Consider the following 27,798-nt stretch of genomic DNA (forward strand, 5'->3'; position numbering starts at 1 on the left):
GTTTACAATAGGTGGACTCGAACAGCTTTGAAGCCAATCTGTGGAGGCTTCCATATTGAAATCACTGTCTCAACCGAACTTTGGATCAACCTAACAGCCCGCCCACTAACTCAACTTCCTGTCAGCTAGCTAGCTAGCATTCTGGTTGACAGTCAGTGTGCAGTGAGGTTTTTCCTCAATATAATCAAAACAACTGTGGTACCCCCGTACAGTGAGAGCACATGAAGACATTAGCTAATGAGACGCATTTGGTTTTTTGAACCAGGCTGTAAACCAGTTTGTTTCTATTACGAAAAATGGCTTTTTAACACGTGTTATGTTCCGGACTTCCGGTGTTCCTGCAGCCAGCCTAAAGTGGACACTCGCTGTATTACAATTTTTTGCACTTTTTTGCAATTTTTTGGCTTCATTTTTCAAGAGCCTAAGAGCTGTTTCAGTTGAATGGTGGGCACAAAACCAAACTGCTCGAGGTGCAGAGCAGTGTGGCCATTGTTAAAATGATCAGTTAGTTGTGTGACTACCCATTTTTCTGTTACTTTAGAAATAACCAATAGGATACTTCATATTTGGATTACTCCCTGATTTAAATACTGAGCTAACCATGGCCACCTTCCACAATGTTGGAAATGATGAATTCTTTATTTTATTTTATTTTAACTAAATATGTTGTTTGGCATACCAGACATTCTTAGTGAGTTTTTAAAAAGTTTGTATTGTATGCACAATTATCCTTAGCTTTAGAGTTTAGAGAAATTATGATTTTGATAATTTCAGGTTTAGATATTTTTCTTCTTGGAGCCCCCTTTTTTTGTCTAATAAGAGCTGAGCTCCACATTACCAAAATGAAGGAAAACAAAAAGACACACTTCTGTCAAAAATCCACATCAGTTTGATCATTAAGCTATTTTTGAACTATTGTGGGTCTCCTTGGACCTACTGTCTCAAAAAGCTTGTAAAACATTAACCCAGAGGTGCAAAGTCAAGCTATAAACATCTTTTTTTTTTTCAGAACAACCTGGGCTTTGAGAATATGTGTTCTGCAGTAATGCCACTGGAAATTTAAAAACATTATGGGAATATAAAGAAAAAAGGAAAAACAAAACAAATTAAAACTCAAAGGTTTGTATGTATTACACGCAGTAAACCATATGACTAAGGAAAAGTGAAAAAAAAAAATCATTCTGTGGCATAAAGTCTTCAAAATATTCACACATTTACTAAAAAAACATGCACTTCTTCAAAATGGCTCTACTTGAGTCAATATTCAAAGCAGTTCCTGTCTGCAGAGACACAGAGGGACATGTCACAGTCTGTCTCTTTCTCTCCATTATGAGCTATTCAGGCTGTCTCCTGCATGATCTAAGACATGCACAGTTTGGCAAAGCATTGACATAACGACAGAACAGCCTTCCACTGGCCTGTCATGATGCATTGTGGGATACAACTAGACAATACGGCAGACAGCTTTAGCTGCTAGCGGCAGAAACTATTGAAAAATTGATTTTAAAAAAATGGATCAAAAGGCGTTCAATTTTAGGGTTTCTTGTGTGGGTTCAATCTTTGAAGTCACCCAAGTTTCAGGCTCACTAGAAAAGTGTCCGTCAGGGCTATGAAGGCATGGATAGCTGTTTATTGTTCAAAGGTTTATTAAGTTTTTGTAACCTGTGTCTCCTGTGCTCATATATGACCATGTTGGTCTCAAGGTTAACAGAACACAAAGGAAATAAGCCAACATGTCGATCTCTCTCGAAGACCTTTGTTTTAACCATTTAATGAGTGTTTTGTTTGGATTTTATCAAATGCTTGCAAATCTAATTCTGACAACCTCAGAGCAGGCAAGGCCTTGTGCCCCCCCTCCAGGTGGTCCTGGTCCCGAGGTTGGAAACCAGTACCCTAGGTTAACACCAGTCTTATGTCTCCTCAATTCAGACCTTTGTTCATGTCCTAAACAGCTCTTCAGGTACTGACCTCCATCTGCTGTCTGATCCAGCTTAGTGAACGTGTAATACGAGTGTAAACTCCTGGTTTATTCCTCATCGCACAGCCGATTCCCCAGCTAGTGGCTCCGACCAGCTTCCAAACAGACGAGTGCTCGCAGGCCAAAGGACCCCCACTGTCACCCTGAAGAAACAGTGACACAGACAAAATAAGATGATAAAGTTCCAATCTCTCTGACCAGATCACCAAAACTCTAAAGCCTCAAATGGTTGCAGAAAAAAAAGATAGTCAGTGTCTACATTTCCATTCCATTCTAATGGCATTTAGTCTGTAAAAGCATGTCTAATGTAGTTAAAAGGATTCTAATTACATTATATCTCATGATTTTACAACTCCCAAAATTTCCAGTTCAAAGACTGGTAATGATTACCTTTTGAAAAGAGAATTCAGTTTTGCTTAAACACACGGAATGTACATTCTACCTCAATACAAAACAAACCTAAAGATGGCGAGAACACATTCATTGCTCACTCTTGTCCACCGCTGTTTACTTGTTTCAATTGAGCCTCCATAAGTTGTTTTTACTAAATAAAAAGTAAAACGCCATTTTTATTTCCCGGGATGAATTTCACGTAATGAGGGAGAAAAGCTGTTTAAAAGGGCCTTCCCAGTAAATGTAAAGTGCTACTTCAAGAGCATTCTGAGATCACACAGCCCTCTTTTAGTAAAACATTGGTTTACTGTTCAGTAAATAGATGTGTAAATGTGTGTAAATCGGATTGAGATGACTCCTCAATGAAAAACAAGAAGTGAGCCACGGAGTCAGGCAGGGCTGAGCAGTGCGTCCCTCCTAAATTGTGCAATGAATTACCAACTGTCCACCCTACCGACTTTTAAATCACATCTAAAAACTCATTTTTATTCTTTGGTTTTTAATTCAGTATGAGAGTTTTAATTTCTTAATACCTGTGTTTTTACAGCTTTTATTTGTTTTGATGTTGTTATTATGTGTTTATATTTCCTTTTCTTGATTTTATGGTATTCTTATTTGCTTTTATTTCTTTCCTCCTAATGTTTTTATTTCTGCTGTGTTTGTGTTCTATTTTTGTGTTTTTACCGTGCAGCACTTTGGTAAACTTCAGTGTTTTTAAGATGTGCTATGCAAATAAAATGGGTTGGATTGAACAGGGAGCACTTGGGTGTAAGACTGTGCAGCCCTTAGCAGAGAATAATCATATTTGGTCAAGTAAGCAGCACAAAACTACAGCAGAGCATCCATGCAGCCACTCCAATCCAGATGAAGAATTCCCAGACATCATCTGTATGCTGTCTGACTTATCAGATATCAGTCTGTTTTATTTTGCATTTTACACAAGGCATTGAGGATTATCACTTGGTATCAGAATGCCCATAATGGATGTTAATCTGTGTTAATGCCAGGTATAAACAGGGTCATGGGTTTAATTTGCATCTTAACACACCAAAGAGTCATTTTGTGTCTGTTTTTGTAAAGTTTAATCCTGCCGTGCTGCTTCTCCTGCAATGTTCCAAGAATTCAAACAGAAAAAAGTTTAAAATGTAGCTGAAAAGAGGCAGTTTACCTAGAATCTTCTCAACTGGTGACTTGGATAATGTACTGTAAGGGAGTGTCCATAATGTGCCATACGTCATATTTCAAAAGGCAAGATTGTGTAGTACTCCTAACATTCATCTTATCCCTCACATAGTCCGTCCAAGTCTTATGTGTTTTGTAAAGCGTCCTTGGGTTTCTTGAAAGGCACTTTATAAATCTAAAATATTTTTATTAGTAGTAATAGTAGTAGTAGTAGTAGTAAATCACTGATTCCTCTTATATTAAAAGTCAGCATTAATGTCTACCTGGCAGGAGTCTATTCCTCCCTCTAAGTATCCCGCACAGATCATCCAGGAGGAGATCAGACCCTCATAATCCTCCAGCTGGTTGCAGGTTTTAGTGGAGAGGAGCGGCACCATGGCTGAATGCAGATCCATACTGGTCTCTCCTGAAAATACAACCGTTTAAATCAGAACCACAAGATAGCACATAGTGATGAAAGTTAATATGAAGTTTGTGTCTCACCTTCCTCCTTCGTCGACCCCCATCCAGAGATCCAGCACATGGTCCCCTCCTCAAACTCCTCTCCGTGGTTGGGCAGACAGATTGGCTCCACAAGGCCTAGAGAGGACAGGAATGCACTACAAACTCTCAATGGACTACAAATGCCAGGAGGTTATATGTGCAGCCTCACAGGGCAATGTGAGGCTGCACATGTTGTTAAAGGTTAAAAAATGTGAAGATTTTATACATGTAGGAAGCAGCCAACCCCCTTGGATAGCTCAATATAGATGGCCTGTCCAGAGCAAGGTAAACATTTTACGCCATTTAAAAGTGATGTAGAAACAGCTAAGACTTAGTTACTCAGTTGAATGAATGAGTTTATGAGGAAAGAGCAGGGTGAGAGAGAGCAGTGTCCTTAATGTCTAAAAAAGGCACCGTTACCATTAAAAACCAGAGGCGTGGACAGTTTCATGAGTGCGATGTCGTAGTCCAGTCCTTTGGGTCTATAGCGTGCGTGGTAGATGATCTGCTCCACAGACAGGGACTGAGCTGCGTTCTGCGGCTGTGCCGTCAGACCAACGTGAACTGCCCACATGGATGGGTCTGCAAACCTGATGGCAAACAGCAGAAGAACATCTAGTTCATGTTTACGGTTTACTTCCTTGGTTCTTTTTCTGAACGAACCAATCACAGGATTTAGACTCATTCTCTAAATGAGGGGCTTGTTTATCATCTGGCCAGGTTGATTAGGAATCTGATTCCTGTGTTTGTGTTCATGTTGATATAGCACAAGAAGATGGAAGTAGATCTGAGAGTTTTGCAGAAACCCTCAGCTCATTTCAAAAGTTTCTGTCTTGTCAACATAGGACTGGAGGCAGTTGGTATTCTGGTCCAACACTACAGTGAGTGATGGAGGTTGACTCAGTTACTATGGACAACACTATGCATCTGGGCATTCAGATACCAAGTGGTAATCAGGTACAGCTGCCCTGTATAATTTTGCAAGTTGAAGGTAACAAGACTAGGCTAAAACCTAGTATATGGCTGACTGCATCTACCTGGGATGCCTGTTGAAATGCCTGACGGAAGTGTGTGTTCTGGCAGAGTGATTATTTGGTGTGTAATTGTGCTGTTAAGGCTGTGGGTTTGAGAATTGAAGGATCCTACTTCCTGCTCTGTTCAGAGATCCGTATTTTTCCAAAAACTGTTGGACGAAATCCTTTAATTCTCACAATAGCAAAAATTTTACATAATGCTTGATATAAAACTGTATTTTTATTAAAAACATAGATCACAGTGTGAGTAGTAGTAAAATGATAATAAAATAAATAACACTGCTTTGGCAAAATATTTTCCAAATAAATCAAACTCTAAATGGAGCATGGGGACCATAAATAAACCATAAAACTGAAAGAATGATTAAATTTTACATAATGTTATACACAATGTCTTTATTTGGCTACACAGAAACAGGTGTGTTTACACAGACACATCTAGTCAACCACAGTGCTAATGTTAGCAGAACGCTGAGAGAATACCCTCCCTTTATTCTGTGCTGTTTTGTGTGGGGAGGAGACGGGAAAGAATAGTAATCCAAGCTAACCGCTAATGTGCTAGCAGGCCCTGAATACACTGGACAAGGCTGTCGTAATGATTGGAAACCCGTACCAAAGCAGACCAGGAGAAGAGTGAAACATCTTTTCTGTCATGGAAAGTTTTCAGTGTTGCTCTCTGCACTTGTTTCAATAAAGAGACTTAGTCCAGCTCAGACCAAACCACTGCTGCAGCTAAGTCCAAGCTAATCACTCCACTAGCAGGCCTGGTGTACAACCACTTGCAACAACTAACCCAACTAACTATTACATACTCATGTTGAAGCAGGTCAGCAGAAGAGCAACACCATTGTTTTTAAAGCTTTCTGTGTTGCTCTATGCACTTGTTTTACTAAAGGAATGCTGCCCATTTCTGACAACAGTGCCGCTCTAGCTAATTTTGCGCTTATCATTCCGCTAGCTGGCCTGGTATACAAGCACTCACACAAGCAACCCTTCCCCCCTTAAAGGTGCAGTGTGTAATATTTAGCCTGGTAGCATTTAGCTGAACAAACTTGGTAAAATAAAGCAAAACATTTCTAAGACAGTCTATCTAAATAAGTATTTAGTCATCTAAATTCAAAAATAGCTATTTTACAAAAAACAACTCAGAATAAACCTTTAATTCATACATAGGGAGGGTCCCCTCCATGGATGCCGCCATCTTGGATTTTTACATGTTTCCATGGTAACATAGAGGAAAAAAAGGATAAATAAAGTTATTGTATTGTATTGTATTGTATTCACATTACAGATACACATTAAATTCAACTGGTTGCCAAAGTTTCCAGCAGAGAAATGCAATTTAGAACCCACTACTAGGTGTTGATATTCAGTTTTACACACTGCACCTTTAACTATCACACAGTCATACCGAAGCAGGTTGGCAGAAGAGTGAAAACACCTTTTCTGTCATGGAAAGCTTTCAGTGTTGCTCCATGTGCTTTTTTGTATCAAGAAATGTCCAGTTTTGACAAAAGTGCAGCTGTGGCTAAGTCTTCGCTAATGGCTTCACTAGCAGCCAGTGTACACAAGCATTCACACCACAAGTAACCCTTTCCCTGTAACTATCACATACTCATGCTGAAGTAGGTCAGCAGAAGAGTGAAAACATCTTTCCCAACATGAAAACAACGTCATGTCTGGTTGCAAGAGGTGAACGCACGAAAGTGGAGCTCCACAAACATTTTGAAAAATTTGATCTAATTCTTGGTATGAGACAAGATTGAAGTGAGACAAGACGGAAAAGTAAAGTAACAAAGGTGACTTGAAGTGGCTCGATGACAAGAGGAAAGAAGAACAAAGGGAATAAGAATCCGATTGATCAGTCCAGTTCATCGGGGGACACACCTGTGTCTAATCGGAGCCCTCGGGTAACAATGGCAACACTCGACAGTTTAAGCGAAAATCAGAGTGAAATGCTGATTTTAAAGAGAGCTATCATACTGCTGCAATCAATGCACTCCAGCTGCAAATCACATCAGTGAAAGCAGAAGTAAAACAATGTAAAGAGAGGCTCACTCATGCGGAGGAGCGCACTGCAGCGCTAGAGACTTCACAGAAGCAACTTCAAAAGGGAGAATGAGAAGCTGAAAGATAAAGTGGAGAAGCTAGAAGAAAAGGCAGAAAAGTTGGAAGCACATAGCCGCAAATATAATGTGTGAGTGTTTGGACTGAAGCAGAATGTGGAAAAAGGCAATCCGACTGAATACATGGCACAACTCTTCAAAAAAGTTTTCAAGGAGAAACTTCCAGAGGAGCTGGTGGTGGAAGTAGCCCACAGAGTCGGACCAGCCAATCTATCAGGAGATAGAGCAATGATAGTCAGATTACAGACACAGCCGTCACGAGAAGCCATTCTAAAACTGGCAAAGGAAAAAGGAGAAATCGTGTTTGAGGACATGAAAGTGAGGATATTCCCAGATCTGACAGCTGCGGTTGCCAAGCAAAGAGCCCAGTTCAAGGACATAAGAAAGAAACTACAAGAGCAGAAAATTAGAAATGGGATAATTCATCCAGCCACTCTCATCGTCACCTACAAAGATGAGAAGAAATACTTCAAGGACTGCAAGAGCGTGGAGAAGTATTTCCACATCGTGATCAAACCTATCTGACTGTGTGTGGGTGTTTGTGTATGTGTGTGTGTGTATGTGTGCACGTGCGAGTGGGAATGAGTGAGTGTGAGAGTGCACTACCCCCTCCCTCTCTCATACTATCCCTGCATGTGCATGGGTGAGGGTATGAATGCGGAAGTGCGCGACCCCCCGCGCCTCCCTCATCCCCCCCGTATCCCCAAACCCACTCATCTTCAAACATCGGCCAGGGATCACGCTAACCCCTCACCTTCCCCTGTCCCATCCCTTCCCGTCCACCCTTCCCTGGACTTTGAAAGCAACGTAAGAGACACCTGAACCTTCAAAATATCGCCAGGGACACCTGCAACACCCCCCCCCACAACGTGGCTGAACTATGTTCAAAAGTTGTATCAGTACCTGTTGGTTGCAGCGATCATGATGTAGTGGCACTTGCTAGAAGAACTAAAATGCCAAAGCCAGGCCCGGAGGTAATCATGAAAAGATCATACAAGAACTTTGATCAGCTTAAATTTAGAGAGGAGGTGAGTAGCCTCTGTTGGTCAGATGTTTTAATGGAAACCAATCCAGACTAAGTGCTGATGAAGTTTAACATTGTTTTAATGAAAGTAGTGGAGAAACATACGCCAATGAAGAAGTTTACCGTCAGAAGTACCAGTACACCGTGGCTAGACAATGAATTAAAAGAATATATGATAGAATGAAATCAAGCTAAATTAACAGCAAATAGATCTAATTTTAAATCAGTCTGGCAAGTGTACTGTAAATTAAGGAATTTTGTAACCAAATTAAATAAAAAGAAAAAGAAATTATATTATGAAAATAGGATAAACGAGATAAAGAATGATAGCAGAAAAGTATGGAGTACACTTAACAGTCTGATGGGAAAGAGTCATCGACCTACTCCATCTTTCTTGGAGACAGAAGGACTTTTTCTCACCAAACCCATCAAGATAGCAAACTACCTAAATAATTACTTTATTAAAAAAATCAATGATTTAAGAAACAACTTTAAAGACATGGATAATGAATCATCATACTTATTAATAAGAGATGAAATTATTTTAGGGAAAAATTGTAAATTTAATTTTGATAGTGTAAATATTAGTCGTATAAAAAACGTGTTGAGAAATTGTAAAGATAAGCCACCAGGTATTGATGGATTAGACGGTAAGCTTCTGAAAATGGTGACTGATTTGATTGCCCCGGTGATCTGTCATATCATCAACCAAAGTTTAATAGAAATGTTATGTCCACAAGAATGAAAAAAGGCAAAAATAACACCATTGCCAAAGAATGCAAGACAGTCATTTTCTGGACCTAATAGTCGTCCTATAAGTCTGCTGCCTGTGTTGAGTAAAATTATGGAGACTGTGGTCTGTGAACAAATTAGATCTTATTTTTCCTTGGCTATCAGTTAAGAAAATATTATTGTACTCAGTGATGGTTTTCTTTAAAAATATTTTAATAACAAAAAAACATCAATCTTGTATAAAAAGGTATATTGTAGTTCTGATACACATAGCTATGCAACCAGACATGCTACTAGAGGAAATTTTACACTACCAAAATAAAAAAAAAAACAAACACAATTAAACGAATGGTTATGTACAGAGCTATGCAAGAATGGAACAAACTACCAGACAACATTACACAACAAAATAGTAAAATAATTTTTAAGAAGTTAGTCAAGAAACACCTGTTCACCATAGAGATTTAATATTTAATACTGGACAATTGTAAGTACAAGCATGACACCTTTTTGCAACAGATATAGTTCTTGGGAAACTGTCAAATCTGTTTTAATTCTGTCAAATTTGATTCTGGGATTGAGTTTCAATGGCGCTGGATGTAACATCAATGGGCTATAGAAACTTGAGTTCTAATTGTGTGACCAATATACATAATATATGTAGACCTGTACTGACATCATGATATGTAAATACTACATACCACTGCTGACCTAGGAAGCTGTCTTGTATTGTCCATGTATTGTTGTGTTGTGTATCTGTTTGTATTTCTTTGTGTTTTATGTTGTATTTGAACATGGATTGTATTGTATGGGACATAAATTGCATTGATACATTGTAAATTTGTTGTATGGACCCCAGGAAGAATAGCTTTGGCATTGCCATAGCTAATGGGGATCCACATAAATCAAATCAAATCAAATCAAATCAAAAGCTTCCGAGGTATTTAGAGCAGTGGAGGCAGCCATTAGAGGCCAATCAGGTGCCTGATTGGCAGCACCTGTGAGCATGGGCCCTGCTACAGTGGTCAGTAGATGTCTGCTCCAAGAATCGGCATGCCACGTTTGACTGATCTGAATAGGGCCCATGCGATAGAGCAACTTCAAGATGGTGTTCTGCAAAACCAAGCTGGCCAAGTTCCATATATCGGGGGATGTCAGAGACAGGCCGCGAAGTAGCGTCCCAAGAAGACGACACCCCAAGAAGACCGTTTCCTCACCCTGTCAGCACTTAGGTACTGTAGCCTGTCTTCTGCAGATTTGCAATCAAGGTTTTCAGGACAGTATGGCTGACGGCTCTCTGCCCAGACAATCCGGAACAGATTGCACGCAAACAATCTCCGGTCTAATAGGGCTGCCAGGAGGCCTGCCATGACTACCCTTCACTGTCAGGCCCGTCGGCAACATGTGCAGTGGAACCTGAACATGTGGAGGTGTGCACAGACTTTTTTGAGGGCAGGGGCGAAAAAAAAAAAAAGGCACATAGGGTACAGCGCATTCTCATCACTGAAGAGGGCACTAAGTTTCGCCTGTTCTCGAGGTCACTTTAGACATGTTTATACACTGCCTGGCCAAAAAAAAAGTCACCACCTGGATTTAACTAAGCAAATAGATACAAGCCTCCTATTGGATAATTACTGCATGGGCGATTATCTTTCAGCTGGCAACAAGTTATTTAACCCCAGCTGATGCAATGAGTAACTTCTCATTTCTTAAACAATGGATTTTTTCTTCCCTAATGGCACAGGCATATACCAAGATGACAATGCCAGGATTCATCGGGCTCAAATTGTGAAAGAGTGGTTCAGGGAGCATGAGACATCATTTTCACACATGGATTGGCCACCACAGAGTCCAGACCTTAACCCCATTGAGAGTCTTTGGGATGTGCTGGAGAAGGCTTTGTGCAGTGGTCAGACTCTCCCATCATCAATATTAAAATTAATGCAACACTGGATGGAAATAAATCTTGTGACATTGCAGAAGCTTATTGAAACAATGCCACAGTGAATGCGTGCTGTAATCAAAGCTAAAGGCGGTCCAACAAAATATTATAGTGTGTGACCTTTTTTAGGTGGCAACGTTTTTTTGGCCAAGCAGTGTATGTTATGCAAATGGCACATTATATAGCCTTAAAACACACTAACTAGACAGACTACTACTACTACTCAAGTTAGATTGTAGTTAGGATCAGCATCCACAAGAACTGTGTAGATTCATTGTTGGACTGTGAAGAACACACAGAAATAAATAAATAAATCCCTAGGGGGTCTGGGGGTCTTCCCCCAGAACATTTTCAATGAAGTAGATGCCATTTCCTGTATTCTAGTGCATTTTAACACCATATTAGTACCAGATAATCCAAACTGGTTCTGTGAGATATAGTTCTAGCTTAATATAGATCAAAAAAGTTTCCAACATTAAAAGTCATAGCAGCAGTAATGTTTCATAGTATTTCTTAGTCCTAATGGTCTTCTGGAGTTTAGTGTTTTCTTCACCCAAGAGGGCAGTTTAGTGTGTTTTAACCAGCCAAGAGGGCAGTTTAGTGTGTTTTAACCAGCCAAGGGGGCAGTTTAGTGTGTTTTGCCAACCAGGAGGGCACTTTAGCATGCGTTTTGGCTCCCAAAAGGGCACTTTAGCCTTTAGCATGCTTTTTGGCTCCAAAGAAGGCACTTCAGCATGTGTTTTGGCTCCCAAGAGGGCACTTTAACACACGTTTTGGCTCCCAAGAAGGCACTTTAACACAGGTTTTTTTAACAATTGGGCCACGAGGGGGGGCGAAAATGTTGTGTCTGTTAATGTAGCGCTGTCCATGGTGCTGACATGTGTCACTCATAATGTGGCGCTGTCTGATATCTGTCAGCTAAAGAGAGGGAGAAAGACTGCAAACAGCTGATCCTACTCTCTCGTGGGTATTTTTAGTGATTATCGTGATTACTTTGATTTTTCCTTCTGACTGTGTCGTTGATACTACACAGTGATCTTGGATGCTGTTGTTTATTGATCAGCAACGTGTCTTTCCTACTGCATGTAACGTAGACAGACAGCAGCATATGACAGAGATAGGAAATAAGGTAGAGAAGGTTTCCTCTGTAGGCGAAGAGTAGGCTACTACAATCTCATGCATTAACTCTGTCTGACAGTTAGTGTAATGAGTGTGTTTTCCTGTAAAGCGTCCTTGGGTTTCTTGAAAGGCGCTATATAAATTCAAGATATTATTATTATTATTATCATTATAAAGAAATAATGATTATATCAGTATCATTAAGGATAAAAATATTGGCTGTTAATAGCACTTTTTTTTGCAGTTTTTTCTATTGTAGTTCTAAATCCATAAATGCATCAAAATGAAAAATATGATTAGAATGCCAAGTAAGAATTACATAACTTGACTAACTGCAGAGTTTCAGTGTGATAAAACATATCGATGGCTGGCCACATACTTTTGCTTGGACTTAATTGACTGCATCACCTTCATTGTAAGAATCTAATGTGTTTTGCAGCTCTTCAAAGATTTACTGGAAAGGGATTCAGGCAAAAATGGCTCTTTCAGCAGAAAAGGTTGTCAAACCCTGCATTAGGGGAATAAAGCCACAGCCATAAACTTACCTGGATGATAAATTTCCATTCATCTCTTCTGGTCGGGGTCAGTTTCTCCAATTTATCTTCAGATAGTTGGGGAAGGTCGGTAAAACACCGGCATTCAGTAAGGCAACTCTGGATGGGGAGTGATGCAGGCTGCAGGCATCTGTGAGCCGCTATTCCCAATCAGAAGCTTCCCAATCCTGACAGCACCAACTCTGTCTTTATGGGTGCACAGTTTTACACACCTCCATCAGCAGGTGACTTCAGTTTTTATTAAAGTTTCTCCTCTCTTTTTCCTCCCATTGAGTCTCCATCTGAAGCCTCTGAATAATCCAGCCCATAAAAGTATCCCTCATATCCACAGTAAAAAGCATGCCATTGTCAAAACCACTTATTTTAGTTTTAGCTTAATTCTTGTTTCCTCTGACGAAGGCTGTGACCCCAAACAGATCATGAGATACACTGAGGTGGAAAAATACAAATCTGAAACTTGCATTGCAAAATCGTGCCAAACACAGAGGCCTTCTGGTGAAAAACAAAATACTTCAAAAATATTTGATATAGTGCAATCGAACCAATATTGTACTTTGTTCCATTTTTACCTTAAACTCATTAGATCATGCAGAGCAGCTACACCCGTCTGCTGTAGCCTAGCATGTTCTGTGTGAATGCTCACTGACATCTCTTCTGCAAGTTCAGCATATAGTTCTCTCTTCCTTGTACTACTCCAGCTTCACCTGGAATTCTGTTGATGCCCAGATCATAACCAGACATTCAGTCATCCTGCAGACCACTTATTCTCCATTTTTTGCTTGTCTCCACAACCTAGAATATGACACACCCACTGATGATGTCACAGTGTGTGAGAAAAACCAACTGTTTTTTGGTTCCAGCTGAGAACCAATTTTTTTCAGGTTGTGAACCTTTTTTTTTTTTTTTTTTTCCAGTGTACACATGCCAGCTGATTCAAAATTAGGTTCGGGAACTGGAGCCAGCACAGAGCCTGCCAGTCTGAAAGGTCTAAGAGTGATGGGAATTGCAGCTCTTTTTAGGGATCTTAAAACAGCAACAAAAAAAGAAGAACCATCTCCTAAATGTGACTTGGCTCCCATTGCTCACAAAATGAGGGGACTCTTAGAACCGGCCCTTCCTTGAAGGGCACATCATGAATATCTTGTTGTCTCAAATTGAGTTGTCATTTCAATCAAACCAGTACCTCATGAAATTTATTTGTTAAATAGTCAATCACTGTGTTTAATAAGCATTTTCATGGCAATATAAGGGAGAAAAGCTGTTAAAGAAGCACCACTGTCCTCTTAGCTCATAGCGAATTCACCTCCATTCATTCTTATCATTAGCAACTTCACTGCATACAGCATGAGAGGGCCGCTGAAATGATTTAAGGGCTGTTGTTAAGAATAGGAAGAGGGACAGTGAGTTCTGATATCCGGTCAGATACGGATGCATGTACTTAAGTATAGAATTTGGTATCTGAAAGCCTAAAATGTATCCTTAATCCTTATAAGGCAGTGAGTCCCATGTTTTTAAGTTAGTATTCACATATTTGTTCACATCTGACATGTTTATGATTTTAGTTTACACGTACCCGTACACACAGTGAGCAGCAGTGATGATCCAGCGTGATGTGATGATGGAGCCTCCACACAGGTGCTCACTGCTGAAGTGCAGACTCACCTGCCAGGGGAACTGACCCCGGCTTGAGATGTTTCCCCCAACGATACGAGTGGTGTACTGAGGACGAGAGCCACACTCTGAGAAAGGAGACATGTTACTGTTTATTTAGTGAATCTTTGAGGCTTTGACACAAACACAGGCCAAAATTCACAAACATTCTTCCATAAAAACACTTTTAGCAGCCATCTGCAGTTTTGATATACTTCAGTGAAAAGTTTTATTCCAGTGATGTATATCACTGATTACATCATGCATGTTGAGGTACTCACAAGCAGAGGTGTACAAATACTTTGTTACCTTACTTAAGTAGAAATTTTGGGTATCTATACTTTACTGGAGTAATTATTTTTCAGCCAACTTTTCATCTTAAAAAAAAAAAAAAAAAACACAAATAAAAAACCTTATCCAGATAAATCTTGCCATCTGGATAGAGGGAATTTGATTGTGGTTGGATGAGAAGTATAAACATAATACCATTCTGATACCCTATTGGTTTGTACGTGATCCATCGCACCTGTGTGCGACACAAATCACGTCACACTCCAGCAAGGAAATAACAGACGTATGTAGCCTAGTACGAAGATGTCCGTGGCCGAGACTCAAGAGAACTCGAGCAAAATGTCCCAACCAAGCACCAGCGAGGAGGTTGGTAGCCAGGAAGACCAATACTTATAGTCATCATATCTCCCACTCCATGAAACACGTTAATGCTCAGTAGTACACATATATGGTTCTTGAATGTATTTGCATTGTATGAAAATGTGTTCATTTTTCAATGGGCATAAATGCCACTGAAACAGGTGCATCCCAAATTTTTCAACATTAATATTTTAATATAAAATTATAGTCATTATGGCTTTTAGAAAAATGTTTTTTGGGAAGGTGGGGTAGTGCACTATAGGCCCCTGTGGCACGGCCTAAGCTTTTGTCCTTAATGGCATTTTTTCCCCCTTACTAACCAGTACTTTTACTCTTTTACTTGAGGAAAAAGCTTGAGTTGATACTTCTTTTTAAACCCTAGTATCTATACTTCTACTTGAGTAATGAATGTGAATACTTTTGACACCTCTGCTCACAAGTTTAATTACATGCATGTTTTTATACTGTTGGAGGAAGCTGGAATAACCAGAGAGAACGCATGCACATGGAGAAATGCAAACTACATGGAGAAAAGCCCAGCAACTGATGTGCAAAGAGGAACCTCAAAAGCATTAAAATCTGGGAAATTTTTAACCTTGCAAAGCAGATGGATACGCCTGTTTCAGTGTTTCTCACTGGTGAATCCATCTTGCAAAGCTCCCATCTGAACCGTTTTGGCCCGGTTAGAAAGTGATAGGACCAATCAGTGTCAAGGGGCAGTACTTTCAGGCATAGCAGAGTTGTGATGTAAGCAAGCAGTGACAAGAAGCCAGTGCAATTATGGAGGAAGACATTAGCGTGGATGCTGCTAAAGCGCCAGTTTTATCAGAACTTGTTGACATTTCTTCGTTAAAAGAAGAACAAAGAACAGCAGTGAGTTGTTTTCTTTTCAAAAATGACTAAAGTTGTGTACTGACGTGTCTACAGTCGCCATGGTTTGCATTATGCAGTCCTTATGGAGTTTACTCCTTTGGGAGGGACGCAGCTTGCTGGCGGCTACGTCACGTTTTGTTGCTCTGATTGGCCCATGTGACAGACAGAATGTTAATCCAATCACACTCCGAGTTTTTTTTCAAAGCCTTTGCCCTTTCCCAATTGCTGTCTATGAGTGGTTTTCCGGATGGATGTGTGAAGCTCATCCACCTGGCGTGTCAGGTTAGGAAATTTTATGATTTAATAAAACTGACAAAATGCAAAACTTAAAAACAGTCATCCACAAACAAACATGTGACTACAATGCTGGATAAAGTTAAAATGGGCGGAGCCTCTAAAGTTCAGCTCAAATAACCAGCATTGGTCTGCTGATTACAAAACTGCAGAAAAACTGTGTTATGTACTTTTTCCCCCTTAATTTTCTGGTTGTGTCTATTCTTTTGGCATTTAGAGTTTAGTCTTGCTTTCTTTTACATAAAACCAAAAAAGAATTAATTCAGACATCAGTGCAAAAATTGTATATATTATACATTTAAATGAAAAGTACTAGCTCTTATAATTGTTGAAATAAACATACTATTGATGATTTTATCATAGGACACTGAAAAACCTTTACACATCTAAACTCCATGGAGATTAACATGCAAGAATTCAATACAACACATGCAAACACAGAACACATCAGTCATGTTAGCACTTTAAACCAAGATCACACAGAATAAAACACATTTGCAAGCCTTGCAAAAACTTGTGCTTGTCCTAAACCTCATGTGCTCAACTTCATCTTAATTTTTTTGGAAAATAAAAGTTAATGCCAGTCAGTCTGCAGAGTTTTCTCTCACCGAGACATTTCAGAGTGGTCACCTTTCCCGAGCTGCACTGAGTTTTACTGTGAGAAGGAGGACGAGGCGGAGATCACAGACAAACTCAGCAAACATTTAAGATGACTTTAAGTTCAGATTCTCACAATCAGAGAGAAGTAAAGAAGAAGTTGCTTAACATAAATCAAATTAGCAGGTTCTGATGTTTTATTGGAGTAAACTGTCTATTTAGGACAGTAACTTGGACATCTTATTTTATTGACTTGCCCCATCTCCTGTGTTAACACAAATAATCCCCTGAAATCCCAAACAAAGCTGGTCAGGCTTTCCTATCAGAGCTTGATGTGATAAGACATCACGTCTGCTGTGTTGGGGCTCTTGTGCATGGTGGAAAGTATATATTCTTCCAGATGTCACTGATCACTAATATCTAGTTTGCATGTTTTCTCACTCATTCAAATACAAGCTGTGTTGTGTACCTGAGAGCTGTGGCATTCTGCAGCTTGATGATCTCTGATTGGCTCATGTTTATGGACACAAGAGGTAACTGAAGGTCATGTTCGATGGAAGCCAGAGAGACGAAGAACGACTCCACGTATCTGAGAAAAACATGACAGATTGCAGCACTGACAATCAAAAGACAACTGAACTTTCAACCTGATTACCAGTCTGAATTCCTAAACTAAATCAAGCATTAAAGAGGATTAACAATTTATAATTTCAGCCCTGTATTTTAGTAATGTGACTCCTGCAGAAGAGTTTTGCATGATTCACATGTTTACATCATTCTGACCATTTATGCATCCTTTAAACATGTAAATATCACCACCAGGGGATTCTTATTCAAAACAGTAACAAAAGATGATGATGGCCAGTATTCTATTTTGAATTTAGAGGGTTCATCCTCTGGAAACCATAACAATCTTTTTCAGTCTAGATCAATAACACACACAGAACTTGAAGATGAATTTGGACAAAACAAATTCTTATCCTGCAAACAGAAGAAGTTACAGGATAAAACCAAACCTGGAGTATCCAAGCTGTCTGCAGGCAGAGAGCCCCAGCTGGTTGTTCCAGCCCTCTGAGCAGACCGTCCTCCAGACCCCCCCTCTCTGAACCTGCAGGACCGAGCTCCCCCCACTCAGACGCACTGACACAAAATCAGACAAAACAGAATTTAAAAACAAAAGGAGACATTTAACGTTTAACTCAAAGTCGCAGACATTTCTGAGCATTTCCCTCTCCTATGTTAATCTATGTTATAAATGCGCTATTATAATAAAATACACTATATCGCCAAAATATTCGCTCGCTTGTCTTGACTCACATATGAACTTAAGTAACATCCCATTCTTAATCCAATGGGTTTAATATGACGTCAGTCCACCCTTTGCAGCTATAACAGCTTCAACTCTGCTGGGGAGGCTTTCCACAAGGTTTAGGAGTGTGTTTATGGGAATTTTTGACCATTCTTCCACAAGTGCATTTGTGAGGTCACACACTGATGTTGGACGAGAAGGCCTGGCTCTCAGTCTCTGCTCTAATTCATCCCAAAAGTGTTCTATCAGGTTGAGGTCAGGACTCTGTGCAGGCCAGTCAAGTTCATCCACACCAAACTCTCTCATCCATGTCTTTATGGACCTTGCTTTGTGCACTGGTGCACAGTCATGTTGGAACAGGAAGGGGCCATCCCCAAACTGTTCCCACAAAGTTGGGAGCATGGAATTGTCCAAAATCTCTTTGTATGCTGAAGCATTCAGAATTCATTTCACTGGAACTAAGGGGCCAAGCACGGCTCCTGAGAAACAACCCCACACCATAATCCCCCCTCCACCAAACTTTACACTTGGCACAATGCAGTCAGACAAGTACCGTTCTCCTGGCAACTGCCAAACCCAGACTCGTCCATCAGATTGCCAGATGGAGAAGCGCAATTCGTCACTCCTGAGGACACGTCTCCACTGCTCTAGAGTCCAGTGTTGGCGTGCTTTACACCACTGCAGCTAACGCTTTGCATTTCACTTGGTGATGTATTGCTTGGATGCAGCTGCTCAGCCATGGAAACCCATTCCATGAAGCTCTCTACGCACTGTTCTTGAGCTAATCTGAAGCGACTGACTCTACGGAAAGATGGCAACCTCTGCGCACTATGCGCCTCAGCATCCGCTGACCCCGCTCCGTCATTATACGTGGCCTACCAGTTGGTGGCTGAGTTGCTGCCGTTCCCAGTTGCTTCCACTTTGTTATAATACCAGTGACTATTGACTGTGGAATATTTAGGAGTGAGGAAATTTCACCACTGGACTTGTTGCACAGGTGGCATCCTAATAGGATGATCCTATCACAGTACTATGCTGGAATTCACTGAGCTCCTGAAAGCAACCCATTCTTTCACAAATGTTTGTAGAAATAGTCTGCATACCTAAGTGCTTGATTTTATTCCCCCCTTGGCCATGGAAGTGATTGGAACACCTGATTTCAATTATTTGGACGGGTGAGCGAATACTTTTGGCAACATAGTGTATCTACATCCCTGTTTAATCACCTGATAGAGGAAACTGTTTCATTTTATTAACACTAAATAAGCCTTCTGCGTCTTCATAGGGAGGGTCCCCTGCACATACTGCCATCTTGGATTCTTGGATTTTACCTATCACTTTTAGAATTCCCCTGGTTGCCTCACTAGAAAGCATTGACATTTAGATTCCTACAGTTCGATGTCGCTCATAAACACACTTTTATACACTAAACATTTAAGCACATTTATGTGTGTTTATTTGTCTCACCACAGCCGAGCTCATCGTCTCCGTTGTCACAGTGAATCTCTCCGTCACACTGAGCCGAGGCACTGATACACTGAGACGAAGAGCCACAACGAAACTTCCCCACACAGCTCAGACCCACTGAACACAGACAAGGTGAAGAGGTTAGAGCTCATAGCAATGCAGGAGGATTTCAGTAGTTTCATTCTGTTTACTTCTCTAAAGCAAGACAAATGAGAAGTGAACAGAGAGGTCTCACAGTTCTAGAGTCTCCTTTTAAAACTTTAGCTGATCACAAACAGCAACAAACTTGCTCTCAGGGGGCATCAGAAAGGCTCTCCTGCTGTTGTCATGGTGATTTTGTTGAAGGACCAAAATATGAAACAGTCAGGAGTGACTGCTAAGCCCACGGTTGTGTGTTGTGTCCCCCTGTGCACTGCAAACGATGCATGATCACCCTTGAAAGTGGGTGCGACTTCAATATGTGAATGTGTCTCAAAATTTGTGTTTGAATCATCTGAAAATCACAACGTTAATGTCCAGCTTTAGACCGTGTTTTCAACATGACAGCATCCACATACTGTCGTAAAAGGCTCTCTTCTGTCTGACATCACTTAGGCTTCCTCTGGCACTTCCTACAGTCTAGGATTTTAATGTCAATGCCGATGTTAACTTTCATTTATTTGCCTAACTTTCCCTTCTCTGCTTGTTGAGCATTCATGTTATGGACATCCTGTTATGATGTTGAAGTAGTTCAGTTTATCATTGGAAAGCAAGGGAATTTGCAGGACCCCACCCCTGCCATCAGGCAATTCCATCTCGAAAAGCTCCAATCCAAAATGATTGTGCTGATCACTCAGTGTCATTTGAGAAGAACGAGGTGGTAGCCATGGGTGGGGTTAAGTTGGACTAGCTGACTCCAGTGGCTGCCTCCAGTTTGGCGATTAGCCCCAATGCAGCTACAATGTAGCTACAACGTAGCTACAACATAGCAGCACTTGTCAGAACTGGACCGTATGAATGAATAAAATAAAGAGCCAAAAACACTTAAAGCTTTCAATGATGTGAACGATGTTTTCACTCTTCTGCTGACCTGCTTCAGCATGAGTTTGTGAGAGTTACGGGGTGGTGGTAAGTTGTTGTGAGTGGTTGCACACAATGACTGCTAGTGGAGTGATTAGCTCGGATGTAGCCACAGCGGTGCTTTCGTCAGAACTGGACAACATGTCTTTATCAAAATAAGAGCAGAGAGCAAACTGAAAGCTTTTCATGACAGAAAAAATGTTTTTGCTCTTCTCCCGGTCTGCTCTAGCATGGGTTTTTATTGTTTTAGGTGAGGTCTGCCAGTGTATCCTATGGCTGCTGCTGCTGCTGCAGTAGCTGTTAGCTTGGATGTAGCTGTAGGTAAGTGGCAGTTTAATCAGAGCTGGACCACACTTATTTTTAAAACAACAGCAGAGGCACACTGAAAGTTTGTCTTGGCAGAGAAGATGTTTAGGTAGCCTACATCTCCTGACCAACCTTGGCTCCACCATTAACAATCTACATCTGTGGTAGCCGGTCAGCTCATTGAAAAGGGCATGCACAGAATGTCATGTTGTCTTGTCGCTCTGATTGGTCATGAATGTGACCATGTTCCTCCAATCACCTTCTGAAAAGTCCTGCCTTTCCCAAATGCTTTCTATGGGAGCCTTCCCAGATCAATATGAAATATATCCATATGGAACAGTCTATCTGGCACATCAGGTTAGAAGGATCCTGGACTTTGAGAGAAACCTAGAGTCTCTTCATTGTTTGTGTAGAAGCCATTAGAATGATAGTGTATGTTATTTTGAAAAGGCATTTAATATCTGAAACCATTTAAGTAGATCATTAAAACTGATTTAAGTAAGAAAATAAGTTATGGGGGAAATAAACTCAAAATTAAGTAAATTATTTTATTTATCATTAATTTCAGACATATTTTGTGTGTGGGTGGAGTTCAGTAATCATAAAGGGCAGGTCACGCAGGTGGCAAAATAATCAGTTCTTTGCTTGTTTGGAGAAGGTAGGAGCTTCAGGCCAAACGTTTCTTGATCATGCTTGAAGTTATTTTAGAAAACCAAAGTTTTGGATGTTGCATGCATGTGCAAAATGTGTTCATTTCAATAATAAATAGAGACGAAGTCAGTAATATGACTTATGGACACTCATCAGAAATGAGCATTGACTGGTTCCTACCACCACAGTGACATTTTAATCTCTCTTTTGGAAAATTGTCCCAACAGTTTGTCTTCTTGTGATGTCTCCATGTTTCCTCATACGTTCTCATGCTTTTTCTGGTTTTTGTTAACCTGACACACCAGATGTTTCACACATCCATCTGGGAAAGCTTCAATAGGAAATGTTTGAGAAAAGGCAGAGGCTTTGAAAAAAACTCGGAGTGTGATTGGATGAACGTTCTGTCTGTCACACCTCTACGGCCCAATAAGAGCAACAAAACACATGACGTAGCCGCTGTTGAGCTGCTTATTAGTGGCGCACAGCTAAGGGGAATAACACGAAACATGGCAACTATAGACATGTAAGTACTTAACTTTTGTCGTTTTAAAGAAAACAACTCACTGCTGTTCTTTGTTCTTCTTTTAAAACTTATGCTTTAGCAGCATCCACGCTAAGCTCTTCTGCCATATTTGCACCAGCTCTTGCTGCTGCTTGTTTACGTCACGACTCTGCCGTGCCTGAAAGTACTGCCCGGCGTTGCTGATTGGTCCTTTCACATTCTAAGCAGGCCCAAACGGTTCAGTTGGGAGCTTAACAAGATGGATTCGCCAGTAAAAAACAAGGAAGTGGGCGTATCCATCTGCTTTGCAAGGTTAGGTTTTTGTACCTCTGGAATTATTTGTATTTGGACTTTGGAAACAAGTTTTTGTGTTTTCCTTTTGGACTGTTATTTAATAAATAGTATTTCTTGTTGCCTGCTGTCTGGTCCTTTTCCTATGCAGTGTCACTCAGAACCCTGATGAATATCTCATGATGGAGGAGGAAAAGTCATGGAAGGTGTCTGTATACCTTCGTGTGTATCTGATTCATTTCTAACTGCTGCATTCACACGAAGTCTGCTGTAGTACACTGATCCCATCAGCATGTGTTCAACAGGGAAACCTGAGCATTTTGATTGAAAACATCTGATCTTCTGACTGTGAGCTGTTATCAACACGATAACATTTGACACCAGCTCCTCCTGGAGTGGTCTGGGTTAGTCCTGACTCCTACAAGTCCAGGAATACAGGGGTGGTTTTACCATGAGGTAAAGGGCTGCCCCTGGCCAAAGTGAGGCCCCAACACTAGCCCCCGCCCCACCCCGACGTATTCACTGAACATTACTCATATAATAATACCTTGAAATAACTAGAAAAATATATTACTACAATAATAAGAAATAAAAGGTTTTTGCAATAAAGCCTGAGACAGTTGCAGTGATACAATTCTTAGTTATAATTAAGTGTTTATCAGGGATAACATACCAAAAACTACCACAGACCTGTGTCTTTGACCAAAACTAACTTTTTGGCCAAAACTAACTATTCTCATCATAACATTAATCCTACTTTACTAGATATCTGCTTGCTCCTGACCCCCTCACCTCCCCACACACCCCTGCATCCCTCCCCCTCCCTCACAGACAGCAGCTCATACGTTTAGCTTCTTTCTCTTCCTCACTGTCTCTGCTCCAGTGTTGGCAGCAGTAGCCTTTCTTTTACTGAAACATCATAAATCATACTCTTCATTACTTGCTTTCAGCCACGACCTGATTTCAAAACAGCTGATTTCTGCGAGGAAGTTCGATGATGTCATTTAATTCCTGATCAGAACCAGCGCGGGAACTTCACAGAGTTTTATCAGAAATTCACAAACTAAACAATGGCAGAAAGTGATGTTTGACAAGAGAGGATGCAGAATAGCAGGTGAAATCACAGGAGGGGGAGGGGGCAGAGCGAGCGGACACCACGAACATAATTGATCACTGATGGCACCGATCTCCAAAAAAGATATCTTGAAGGTAACTGACTAAGGTGTGAAGACCAGGACAGCACTGTCTAAACATACCTTGATCATATTTATCATACACACACCAGTCTGACGTACAGAGAGAAGAAAGAAACGCTCCAAGTGAGGCCCCCCCCGGTGATGCGCTTTGCTAGTCTGCCCATAGGCAGGGGCGGGCCTGGGTAGGCAGCTGCCTGGGGCCTCATACTCCAAAGGGCTTCAAAACACAGTAATTATAGTCATGTACCACACATGAGGTACACATCTAAGATTACTTTTAGTGATTTAGACGTGTATCCTGAATGTAATCATGAGCCCAGAGAGGATAAAAAAGCAACAAAATAGTTTTTGATTTTCAAAAGAGTCCCTGTGGAGGACCCTTGACCCAAACAGGAAGGTCCAAGCCCCTCAAAAAACACAAAATGTCTTCATATTAATTTAATTTAATATAGTCCTTACAGACTGAAGTTATGAATTGGTGGCTTCCTTTGTGCTAAAATGTCTGATTAGTGCCATAAAAATGGATATGTCACCAGTACTGATCACCATTAGGGAAAAGAGATGGGCCTCCAAATGACTACTAGTCCAGGAATATAGACGGCCTGGACTCAGAGCACATTGTATAGATATATCACCAAATTAGGATGAAAAGGTTCTAAATAACCACAAAGAATTTGAAGAGTTTCTCCATCTTCCCTCCTCTTTAACAGTAAAAAAGGTCAGTTTCTACTCTACTCACGACACACCAGACCGTCAAATTGGAGCTGGATATCGGGGACAATGTGTCAGTGACCTTGTGTGGTCTCTGTGTGGGTCGGACCTAAATTATATAACAGGTAAGGACGGCATCAAATATTGATGAGGCAAAGGCATGCCATGCTACAGCAGCTCCATTATTACTAACTGGTTCACAGAACAGCTCCTTACCTCCGAGACCGATGCCCAGAATGAGGACGACGGCCAAGATGGTGCAGGAAAAGATGAGCAGCTCCAAGCGATGGGCCAGCAGTCTGCTCTTCCAGCTTTTCTCCAAGTCTTCTTCTGTGGATATAAAATAATTCAGAATCTTCTACAGCAAGGAAATATGAGACAAAATTAACTAAAAAACTAGGTAATCAAAATAGCAACAGATGGTAGGATAGAACCTGATTAATGAATCTGCATCAAGGTCAACTAGCAAAAGGTTTATTCATTTTTATTTATTTCATTTTGCACATTAAAAAAATACATAAAATGACAGAAACAGTTACAGTGACTTGCAAATGTATTCATACCCTTTGAACTTTTCCACATTACTTCATGTTACAACCACAAACATAAATATATTTTATTGGGATTTTGCATGATAAACAAACCCAAAGTGGCACAAAGTTATGAAGTGGAAGGAAAATTATGCATGGCTTTAAAATTTTTTACAAATGAAAATCTGAAAAGTAAGTGGTGTGCAAAAGTATTCATCCCCCCTGGAGTCTGACACCACGAATAAAATCCAGTGCAACCAATCGCCTTCAGAAGCCCCCTAATTAGTAGATCAAGTCCACCTGTGTGTAATCTGATCTCAGTGTAAATACAGCTGTTCTGTGAAGGCCTCAGATGTATGTTAGAGATCATCAGTGAACAAACAGCACCATGAAGACCAAGGAACACACCAGACAGGTCAGGGATAAAGTTGTGGAGAAGTTTAAAGCAGGGTTAGGTTATAAAAAGATGTCCTAAGCTTTAAACATCTCTCATAGCTCTGTTCAATCCATCATCCCAAAATGGAGAGAGCATGGCACAACTACAAATCTATGGAGAAATAGCTGTCCACCTAAACTTACAGACTGGGCAAGAGAAGCAACAAAGAGGCTCATGGGAACTCTGGAGGAGCTGCAGAGATCCACAGCGATCCACAGCTCAGGTGGGCCCCTGTCCACAGGACAACTATTAGTGGTGCACTCCACTAATCTGGCCTTTATGGAAGAGGAGCAAGAGGAGAGACATTATTGGAAAAAAGCTATGAGGAGTCTCGTTTGCCAAAAGCCATGTGGGGGACACACCAAACCATGTGGAGGAAGGTGCTGGATGGAGCCAAATACAGGGCAATCTTGGAGGAAAACCTGTTGGAATCAGCAAAAGGCTCGAGACTGGGGCGGAGGTTCACCTTCCAGCAGGCTAATGACCCTAAACACACAGCCACAGTTACAATGGAATGGTTTAGACTGAAGCATATACATGTGTTAGAATGGCCCAGTCAGAGTCCAGACCTAAATCCCAGTGAGAATCTGTGGCCAAACTTGAAAACTGCTGTTCACAGACGCTCTCCATCAAATTTGACTGAGCTTGAACTATTTTGCAAAGAGGAATGGGACAATATCAGTCTCTAGATATGCAAAGTTGGTAGAGACATACCCCAAAAGACTTGCAGCTGTAACTGCAGAGAAAGGTGGCTCTACAAAGTATTGACTCCAGGGGGATGAAAACTTTTGGACACCACACTTTGCAGATTTTTATTTGTTAAAAATTTCACTTCACATTTATGCACCACTTTATGTTGATCTATCACATGAAACCCTAATAAAAAATATATTTATGTTTGTGGCCACATTTACATAAAGTCCACCCAAACCAAGCTTCTGAATTGGACTGGTGACGCTCATCAAAATATTCCCATAAGAAATCCGCCTTCATCAAACTTTCACTGTCGAGTGATCCTGAAGTCATCCCAAGTCTGTTGATAATTCTTGCTGCTTCCTCATCATCTCTTCTACTTTTCTTCGCTGCAGGGTGCATCTTGAGGCTTGTTGATAAAGGTGATAACTAGAAACAGCTGTATACGTGCCGAGGGGGTTGGCGTTTGAGCCATGCGGTGTTTGTTATTGTCCAACTCAAATGGGCGAAACTGGGGAACTATGGCAGACTGAGTGGCCAATTATCACCCCGCAGTTTCGCTTTCCCCTCCACTCACTATCCTTGCAGCAACTGTGAGAATAGGGCATTTTTAAACACAAAATTAGCGCTTTTAAATATCACATTTGTGTTACTTTTTACATCGAATGGGTAGTTTAAACGTCGGACTTGCATAAAATGAGAAAAAACGAATAATGATCATTTTGAAGAAAACGACTTTGTATCAATTTTTCTCAACCACCGGAATGCCGACTTGCAGGAACTTTATCTGGCTTCGGTCACATATATGGTTCTTGAATGTATTCGCATTATATGAAAATGTGTTCATTTTCAATGGGCATAAATGCAGGTGCATCCCAAATTTTTCAATATTAACATTTTAGTATAACATTATAGTCATTATGGCTTTTAGAAAAATGCTTTTTGGGGAGGTGGGGTAGTGGCACGGCCTAAGCTTTGTCCTTAATGGCATTTTTTCCCCCTTACATTACTTTTACTTCTATACTTTAAGTAGTTTTGAAACCAGTACTTTTACACTTTTACTTGAGTAAAAAGCTTGAGTTGATACTTCAACTTCTACAGAAGTCTTTTTAAATCCCAGTATCTATACGTCTACTTGAGTAATGAATGTGAATACTTTTGACACCTCTGATTATGGTGGAGTACAGAATGTGACAGGACCTCACCTCACCAGAACTAAGATCCACAAGCAACAACACAACTGTCATGTGTAGTAAAAAACTCAAAAACAAAGGACCCAAATGCAAAACCCTTTACCTAAAAATTCAAAAACTACAACAAAAGTGCTAATAAAATCAAAATGAACTAAAGGCTAAAAAATACAAAACCTAAATCTCACCAAAAAAAAAAAATCACTGGAGAGGTTAACATGCTGAGGATTCACAGGAAGCAAACAGACAAACTGACAAAGACACAGGGAAACACACAGGGACTGAAGGGGACAGTGAGACAGGTGAAGACAATGAGACACAGGTGAAGGCAATCAGGGTGGAAGGAAAAACACAAGGGCAGGAAGAAAGCCAGAGAACACACACGAGGAGAAGAAATAAAACAGGAAACACTGAACAGCAAAACAAAGAACACATGGAGGGATGAGGATTACAAAATGAAACAATTAGAAACTAAACTGGGAAACACAAAGACTAGGGAACACAGGAGTTAGAAAATCAAACACAAGGAGCACAAGAAACCTAAGTAACAAAAAATTTAGACAACAAAAACCCAAAATCATGACAACAGAAGTTAGTCAACAGCAGCCAAAAGTTTCAGACAGCTTTAGTAACAGAGTCAGGTGGGAATAATTGTTCCATAATGTGGTGCCCCTGTATCTTATGGCAAATTGACCTCTGCTCATTAAACATTTAGGAGGATGAAGATCTAGAGCTTGATGGGTTGAATGTAAATGAACCTGAGTTTCTTTTAAAATGATTTTTAAAGTGCTCTGGGATGTTATTTTCATATAATATGCAATAAAT

The 27,798-nt window shown here is 40.5% G+C and overlaps 1 protein-coding gene across 1 annotated transcript in view; it reads right to left on the minus strand.

Moving 5' to 3' along the window:
- The window catches only part of tmprss3a (transmembrane serine protease 3a), a 56,966-nt gene that overhangs the window by 23,586 nt on the left and 5,582 nt on the right, over positions 1-27,798 (minus strand). Inside the window, exons 4-13 of the mRNA XM_041782390.1 lie at positions 24,341-24,454; positions 19,409-19,525; positions 17,649-17,772; positions 17,102-17,221; positions 16,644-16,690; positions 14,141-14,306; positions 4,457-4,626; positions 4,037-4,132; positions 3,817-3,959; positions 1,969-2,121 (exon numbers count right to left, since the gene is read on the minus strand). Coding sequence (XP_041638324.1) covers positions 1,969-2,121; positions 3,817-3,959; positions 4,037-4,132; positions 4,457-4,626; positions 14,141-14,306; positions 16,644-16,690; positions 17,102-17,221; positions 17,649-17,772; positions 19,409-19,525; positions 24,341-24,454 — 1,250 coding nt within the window. The remainder of the gene's footprint in view (positions 1-1,968; positions 2,122-3,816; positions 3,960-4,036; positions 4,133-4,456; positions 4,627-14,140; positions 14,307-16,643; positions 16,691-17,101; positions 17,222-17,648; positions 17,773-19,408; positions 19,526-24,340; positions 24,455-27,798) is intronic.

Source organism: Cheilinus undulatus, unplaced genomic scaffold, assembly GCF_018320785.1.
Source record: "Cheilinus undulatus unplaced genomic scaffold, ASM1832078v1 Contig1, whole genome shotgun sequence".
In the NCBI taxonomy this organism is placed as follows: domain Eukaryota; kingdom Metazoa; phylum Chordata; class Actinopteri; order Labriformes; family Labridae; genus Cheilinus; species Cheilinus undulatus.